This window comes from Zeus faber (genome assembly GCF_960531495.2).
Source record: "Zeus faber genome assembly, chromosome: 10".
In the NCBI taxonomy this organism is placed as follows: Eukaryota; Metazoa; Chordata; class Actinopteri; order Zeiformes; family Zeidae; genus Zeus; species Zeus faber.
The window spans coordinates 14,412,308-14,421,370 of NC_137199.1; the positions used below are offsets into that span (position 1 = coordinate 14,412,308).

A 9,063-nucleotide genomic window follows, 5' to 3' on the forward strand; every position below is an offset into this window, starting at 1 on the left:
TGTGAACAGTCCACACAGTTCCAAAAGTTGCTCTACTTCATGAAACGCTGCCTCAAAGACAACATTAAACTATATCACAAAGTTGCAACTAAACAATATCCCAGAGGATAATCCATCCCGTCTCATATCACAATATTCCATCGATATCTCAACCAGCCCATGTGTTTGTTCATCTGCACAGGTTATTGTTGGCAGTATTTCACTGGGGTCCTTTTCTCTGACCAACATGTTGCTCCCAAGTAGATGTTCATTAGAGAAGTATTGGATGTGAAGGTCTCCCCGCACATTATTTATGAGAGGAGGGGGCAGCAGGGAGGGAGGGAGGGAGGGAGGGAGATGTGTGCGCAGAAATGAAAAATGCGGGAAGACAAAAAATGCAAGCCTCATTATCTTTATGTACGAATGATATATGATTGTAGTGAGTGGGAGGGATGACTCATGACTCACATGGACTGATGGAGCGATGGATGGATGGATGGATGGATGGATGATGGATGGATGATGGAAGGATGGATGGATGGATGGATAGCTGAGGGGAATGGATGGTTAGGTGGATGGATGGATCAAAGGATGGATGGGTGGTTGGGTGAGGGTAGGGTAGTTCCCACTACAGCAAACTCACACACACACACACACACACACACACACACACACACACACACACACACACACACACACACACACACACCCATAGCATTTAAAGCAGCATTAAATGTCAGGTGTAAATGTCAAATGCTAATGCTGCGTCGACACATCTCCGTTCTGACTTTGTTCTCAAACTTTTCTCCCGTTTTCTTTTCTCACTCTTTCTTTTCCCCCCTCTCTATTTTCTCCCTCTTTCTTTCACCCCTCTCTCTTTTCTCCCTCTCTTATCTCCCTCTCTCTTTTCTCCCTCCATCTTCTCTCCCTCTCTCTTTTCTCCCTCTCCTCTTGTTGTTGACAGTCCTTCCGTCCTTCCACAGCCCTAGACACTTTGAAAGGCTCGTAATGAGCACCAACACTCCAACTAACTCCAGACCTCTCTCTCTCTCTCTCTCTCGCTCTCTCTCTCTCACTCTCTCACTCTCTCTCTCTCTCTCCCTCTCCCCCTCTCATCCCGCCGTCTCCCGGAGGTCCCCCACACAGAGACTATGGGATGTGCTTCGTCCTCACCTCCGCGTGGTGATCCCGTCCCGACTGAACACCTTTACTGGGTCAGCGCTCGCTCAGATGCCGCTGCCAAAGCACTCCTCAGACAGGCACGCTCGCCAAAACCAGACACCCGGGTGGGAACACGCACACACGCACGCACGCACGCACGCAGGCAGGCAGGCAGGCAGGCACGCACACACACACACACACACACACACACACACACACACACACACACACACACACACACACACACACACACACACACACAGGAGGTTATATCAGGGAAGGCACTGGATGGCCATCTCCTGAATGAGGGTCTTTGGACAGTGGTGAACCTGCTGTCCTTAACTGACCACTCTCTTATACTTCCTCTCCTTCTAACTATGTCCACCTATCTATCTATCTATCTATCTATCTATCTATCTATCTATCTATCTATCTATCTATCTATCTATCTATCTATCTATCTATCTATCTATCTATCTATCTATCTGTCTGTCTATCTGTCTATCCGTCCATCTGTCTATCTCTTTCCTCCCCTCTAACTCTCACTTATTCTCTCATATTCACTCTCTTTGGAGGGCTCTCTTTCTCTTTCCCTCTTTCCTTTCAACCTCTAATATTAATCAGCAGACACTCTCTCTCGCTCTCTCTCTCGCTCTCTCTCTCTCTCTCTCTCTCTCTCTCGTTACCGCCAACACCCTCCCTCACTCTCTTTCAAGTTCACCCTGTCTCTCTCTCTCTCTCTCTCTCTCTCTCTCTCTCTCTCTCTCTCTCTCTCTCTCTCTCTCTCTCCTCACCTCTCTCTACCAAACACACATACACACACACTAGCCAATGTGGCTTTCTCACTGACAATTTCCTTATTTAAATATGGTAATCTTTCCAATTTTACAGTAATCTGAAGGGATTTTCATGGAGTGGAAGTCATAAAACGTTGTAACTGTGACACTGTGAAAGACATCACATACAGTACAGAGACATCATTTTATGACAAAATTCATAATTAATTCATGTCCAAAATGCATATTTCCAATAGATACTGTATAGAGGCTCGGAAAATCAGTGGTGTGTAGGGGTGTCCACGTATTGAGGGGAAAAAGGAAAAAAAAAAATTTCAAGCACTCCCCTCTATCGATTATTATAATGGTTTTCTCATTCTTGGCTTCTTCAGGATAGTGTATTAAAATGCGCCAACGCATTGCGGCTCCACTTGGCTTCCCTGAGGGTGCGAGGACCAGTGCAGACAGCGACAGACTCAGGTGTAGATAGAGTGTACAGGTGCATTTTCCATCCAACCAAACTTGCTCACGTAAAAAAAAACATATAAACCATCCAAAGTACCACAAGATGTAAGGTTTTTTCATCCTCTAAGGAGGAGGGCGATGCAAAGGCTTTCCTAACTCATGCAAGTAACTCATCTCAAACTGATTCCAATAGTCATTTAAAGTGGTAATTCATGAGATTATTGTATTTAAAATGTTCTTAGTTGATACGTTATTTCGCTGCCACCTAATAAACAATAGCCGTTTGATGTTTCCATTGTTGCTGGCAGACTCCGCCACACCTTTCTCGGCAAGAAAGCAAAGATCGTCACGTGAATTCGATAAACCAACCGAACTGTCATCAAACAAGGACAGTAACCTATCCCCACCGCCTCAAAAAAACACATTCTCAAATGGAATTGCAGAACTTGTAATGAAATCCACCCCATTAAGACAATCTTATGGATTGTAACTTTAACCATTGCAACTATAACACTCTTATAAACTGTTTCACAATTTCATAATTTTGCAACACATAAGGTTCTGACAAATAATAAATTATTATCTGAGAAGCCTTTAACCTCTAAACTTAAAGATCAAATGCTGAACAGACCGATTTCAAAGGAGTTTAGAGTTTCCACCAGCTCTGACTACGACGGCACTCTCTTCGGGAAGGCAGGTGAGTGCAGTGCCCTGAATGTGGAGGTTGTGCCCTCGCTGGATACGATTCCACAGGACGCACTCAGACTCCCTCAGCGAGCATGACGTGCCGGGGGAGGGCTGGATGATGATCCAGCAGATAAGAATAAAAGTCAAAGGCGAGGAGAGACGTAGGACGGGGAAGTACAGACTCTCCGTGTCCAAACATCCCGCTGAGGTAGAACATAATGAGGTCACAACGATGTCTCGGACCGGGGACAGGAATTATTTTGCATAAAACTATTATAACGTAGAATATAATATATAATCTACGGATGTCAAAGTGTCCTTTCTATGTTGAGCGTCACTCATTCAAATCCATTCACTTCAACTCTTTGTTTGAACGAGGTGACACGCAAAATTTCCGGACGTAAAAACACTGACTGAGCCAGAGGAACAACTGAACAAAAGAGACGACTGACGTAGACACAGATCTACCACAACATTAAAACCACCATGAAAAACCACCACGTGCCGCCAAAACAGCTCTGACCCATCGAGACATGGACTCCACAAGACCTCTGAAGGTGTCCCGTGGTTTCTGGTACCAAGGCGTTAGCAGCAGATCCTTTAAGTCCTGGAAGTTGCGAATTGGGGCCCCCATGGATCGGACCCTAACTCCAGCCATCCACATGATGTAGAAGAAAACATGATTCATCAGACCAGGTCACCTTCTTCCATTGCTCCATGGTCCAGTTCTGAAGCTCGTGTGACCATTGTAGGCGCTTTCAGCAGTGGACAGGGGTCAACACGGGCACTGTGACGCGTCCACGGCTCCGCAGCCCCACACACTGCAAGCTGTGATGCACTGTGTGTTCTGACACATTTCTATCATAGCAGCATTAACTTTTTCAGCAGACACAGCAGCCAGCACATCAACTTCAAGAACTGACTGTTTACTTGCCGCCAAATACGTCACCACTCCTGGACAGGTGCCATTGGAACGCGATGAGCAATTTTATTAAATTCGCCTGTCAGCGGTTTTAATGTTGTGGCTGATTCCCCCCCACCCATTACAATGAGACACATTGAAAACACCACCCGAAAACATCATCAGTACACCTTCCAACCATCAACCAAAACAAAAAAAAGAGGGCTTGAAAAAACTGCACAGAGCAAGCGCTGAATGCCTGGGCTTCCAGACTACAGAACAAACCGGGGCTGTGATCCCACAACCTCCTGGGACTGAGGCACTAGAGTCACGCAGCGGGGGGGGGGAATGAACAAAGAGAGGGATGACGGAGCGTTGGTCCCATGGGGTCCCTGACGGCTGACACCGAAACAAATGTACCGTGCTGAGGAAAACGGCATGGTTTATAACGTGTGTGTGTGTGTGTGTGTGTGTGTGTGTGTGTGTATGTGCGCAAAATTCTCCAGACCCACACACACACACACACACACACACACACACACACACACACACACACACACACACACACACACACACACACACACACACACACAGGCCCAAACACACTAAGCCATTTTTTATCTGGTTAATTCCAGAGATAACACGTGTGTCTGCGTTCATAAAACCAGCCACGACCCAACGCTGTCCTTCACCTGGGTTTGTGAGAGGGAGAAGGTGAGGTGGGTGAGGGTGGGGGCAGGGGGTGGTGGTGGGGTTGTCGGGAGCGAGTCAGGTGTGGGCAGCGGTGAAGACACCAGATGCTAACCAGCTTCAGCCAATTTGTTTTAGACACGGCCGGCTAGACTATTACCTAATCTGCTCCGACACAGAGGGAATGGGAGAGAGAGAGCGATGGGCAGGAAATAAAGCAGAGAGGAGGAATTCAGACGGAGAGAGAGGAGAGAAAAAGAGAGAGAGGGGGATGAAAGAAAAAGGCAAGGCGGCGTAAAGGGGAGCAAAGTTATCGGATGCATGACGAATGGGGAATACATTTGGGAGGAGGGCGGCGGCGAGGTGGAGAAGGTCAAAAAGAGGGACGTGTCAAGAACGCGTCAACATCGGGACAAGGAAGAGTTGCTGAAGGGAGAGAGAGAGAGAGAGAGAGAGAGAGAGAGCTATGAGGATAGACAGGAGACCATGAAACATGCTGAAGGAAAATCATTCATCATTCATTTTACATGAGGGATTTTAAAAGCAGAAGTAGCCACCATCATACACCTTCCACAGCTGTCACTGGCATGGGTGTGACGGTTCATGTGCGAGTGTGTGTGTGTGTGTGTGTGTGTGTGTGTGTGTGTGTGTGTGTGTGTGTGTGTATATGGCTGTCTACTGTGTGTTAGCTTTATGTAATCATTGCTGTTAAACATGCCTGATTGTCTGTGCATGTGTGTGTGTTTGAGTGTGTGTGTGTGCGTGTGTGTGCGTGTGTGTGTGTGCGTGTGTGTGTGTGTGTGTGTGTGTGTGTGTGTGTGTGTGTGTGTGTGTGTGTGTGTGTGTGTGTGTGTGTGCGTGTGTGCGCGGGCGCGTACAGGCGTGTGTGTGTGTGTGTGTGTGTGTGTGTGTGTGTGTGTGTGTGTGTGTGTGTGTGTGTGTGTGTGGGTGTGCACGCCTATCCATTAACACTAGCCCGGATCTTGTGAAATGCGAGCACCACAGGCAGGGGTGAGTGGTGGAGAGTGGGTGGGTTGTACATTAATGGACCTATGGACGGCGAGATTCATAGAAGAGAATTATAATCTACGGCCGAGGGCGCGGATCCCTGAAGCCACAGGAGGTTTAATCCTAATCCAAGCAGATAAGACCTCTGGCATGTATCTGCAGAACCTCAGCAGGGCCTCATCGCCGCAGCAGACCCCCAAGGGATCGACCAAAGATAGAGTCTGTGGTTTGGGAGGAGGGGAGGGGGGACGGTGGACCAGGTTGAGACAGGGGGAGCTGCATTCGAATGAGTCTGCGTCACAAAGTGGGGATTGTAATTTCACGCCGCCATTGCCGGAGCAGGGTAAATTGTGGTTGTGCGCGGCATGCCGTTTCCCTTGAAACCATCTCCGCTCCGCCCTGCTGCCGACTCCCAAAAAACAACACAAACGGGGCCTCCGGTCGTCCGGCAATTCAATTGGGGTATTCCTGACAAGAGAAAATCTCATTCACATCCACTCCAGGCTTCAAGTGCACGAATGTGTCTGGAACGGGGAGAGCTACAGAGTAACAAAATTATATATATATATATATATATACTTTTTTTTTAAAGCCTATAAGGGACTAAGGGTGTGACCGAGAGCGAGAGAGAGAGAGAGAGAGAGGACGGAAAGAGGGAGAGGCAATGCCATGGAACGTCTGAGCAGAGAGCGGAGAGAACCCCACGACGACACTCCGGGCGTGGGAGTTTGGGCTTTATAAAAACAACGGTTTCGTCTCTTAAAAACACTTTCACAGTTCCATTTTTTCAGGACGTGGTTCCGCGGACGCTTCTATCCAAAGCCCCTCGCAATAAGTCCAGCTTGATCCGTCGACCCAGCGGAGCACCGCGGCGTCGGGCGGTGAGGCCTCGGGAAGTGTCAAGCCGCCTTATTGTTTGTCCTCCCCCTAATCTATTTAGACGTTTTGTTTTTTTATCTTCCATAATGGATTAAGTAGTCTGCAACCCCCCCCTTGAACTTGAACTTGCAACCTTCATTTTTACAAAACAGAGTCATTTTGTAAAGTGCACAGCACGGCTATCCAGACTGTTTGGCGCTTCGACAGCGTTTCCGCCGGATGATTTTCTACTTCAAGCAAATATGAACTGACTCCATCTTCCCATCTATCTCCGGGCATTGTCTTGTTCCTATTTCGCCAATATTTATCAATGGTGCAACCACAGACTGGCCTGGAGCTTGTACTTTCAGACCAAAAACTCTTCCTCTGCTCTTCTCTTGCACTAACACACAACACTCTGAAAGTCATCCCCGGCAACTGAAAGCTGGATTCAATGTAATCACAACGTGAGGTTATATTACAATAATATTAATATTAATAATATTATTATTATTTCTCATTATTGTTATGATTATTGTCATTATCATTATAATTATTATAATAACTTGTATTTGTATAGCACCTTTCATACACAACATTTTCAATGTGACTCAAATTGCTTTACATGTACATTAAAAGGCCATCAGCAAAATGCATTTACCGTAACGGTTAGAATAAGCGTTCCTACTTTTTATTTTTAATTATTATTATAATGGAGTCTTGGATTTCCATTTTCTCTCTTCCTAATCACTGTTCCTTTCTCATCCACTTCCCAGGCACACCTACATATAAACATTCACCGTGGGTTTCCTACACCGTTGGCCCAATATCTCCCCGTTAAGGAAATAAAAAATAAAATAAACCTCACACACAGTATTTCCACGTCACACACCGATCGAAAGGAGGAAAAATAAACCTGCACCGCGGCTTCCTCACGCCGTCGGCCATGAATCCCATCCCGTTATATCTAAACGGTATACGTGTAATCCCCGTGATCCTCCTTGAGCTTGAAAGTTTCCAGAGCATGCAAAGTGAGGCTTTAAACCCCCCCCCAGTCGTGCCAGAGGTCGTCCGTCCCGGCAAAGTGTACAAATTCCGTCAATTTGCCACGACCATCTGCTCTTTGAAGCCGCGCGTCTCCCCTGACCCGCAACACCAGCGACTGATCGGATTTGTACCGGGAGGCGAGTGGCGCGAAGAAGTATGGAGCGTATTCCCACAGACTGGACACACACACACACACACACACACACACATGCACATGCACATGCACATGCACATGCACACACACACACACACACACCCAGAGAGAAAGAGTACACATCGGAAAAAAAAAAGAGTAGAAGGCATGAGAGGGCAGGAAAGGGACAAATGCAATTTTTCGAGGAGCCCCTTGCCCTCAGCTGCGAGGCCCCGTCCCGCTCCTGGAATTATTATCACACTCTTGTGCTTTCCACTGCGCACATGGTGGTGGGGGGGGGGGGGGGGAGACCACACATGATGCAAAACGCAGGCAAACGCACGTCTTACTGTACGTGCGTTCCTGGGCAGCGTTCCACGCACAACGCTGCCGAACGACACCGACGATGTAAATCGATGGCGAAACATGCGGCAAAACGAAAGTTCAAAAAGTGAGTTGAAAATGAAACTGAATTAGTGACTTGTTATCGAATGGGCAAGTTCCGAGGAAAGACGCGTCCCGCGGTGCGACTTGCAAGACATTTGATTTGGGTGCTCTCAAGGAAAACTGTTGCGGAATGTGAGCAAAGTTAAAAAAAAAAAAAAACCCCAAAAAAAACGCTTTCGATTAAATTCCGCATAGTGCGTGACGTCCATACGTGTTGCTGTAAACTCGCCAGAAAGCTGCGAGGGGATGGGATGGGGGTGGGGGGTGGGGGGGGGGGAACAAAACAAAAAGAAAACAGGTGTATCTGAGCAGAAGAGAACATACCTTTGAAAAGCAGCGCCATCCACACGTAGAACCCCAGCGAGCCGGGTCCCCAAAACTTGTGGCAGCGCATCTTGGCTCCGCTGTGGACGGGACGCCGGGCAGCGGCTCTCAGCGCGGGCTGCGGAGGGTCGGTGCGCTGCCGGGCTGCGGTGCGCACATCTGGCGGCGGCGGGGGGGGGGGACGACAACGAGTGCGCGGCTCAGATTTGCGCGTTCCCGCCGTTAAAAAACGCGCTCTCCGACTACGGCGGCCAACCGCGGGTACGCGCACCCCCCCCCCCCCCCCCCCCCACCCACCGACCCACCCACCGAATTGCCGCGTGCGCGTTGGAATCGTTTGCTGGGAAACTCCACGGATTAAAGTGGTAATCCCTAAGATTATTTTGTATATATATATATATAATTTTTTTTTTTTTTGGGGGGGGGGGGGGGGGTGATACTTGATTTGTCTGGCACGTTTCGACGAAACATCCGTTCAATGTATGTGCCGCTCTTTAAGCCCCGCCATTGTCGGTGGCGGGGTCCGCCACTGACTGGAAGTGAATTTGATGAGGCTGTGGTCAGCGAACTGTTGATATGGATGAACA

General features: G+C 48.1%; 1 protein-coding gene across 1 annotated transcript in view; it reads right to left on the reverse strand.

Moving 5' to 3' along the window:
• LOC307235771 (neuronal acetylcholine receptor subunit alpha-7-like) overlaps nt 1-8,546 on the reverse strand; it is a gene marked incomplete at both ends in the record, with an annotated part of 50,465 nt that extends 41,919 nt beyond the window's left edge. Inside the window, one exon of the mRNA XM_080007974.1 lies at nt 8,477-8,546. Within this exon, the coding sequence (XP_079864100.1) occupies nt 8,477-8,546 (70 nt within the window). The remainder of the gene's footprint in view (nt 1-8,476) is intronic.
• Nucleotides 8,547-9,063: the final 517 nt, after the last annotated feature.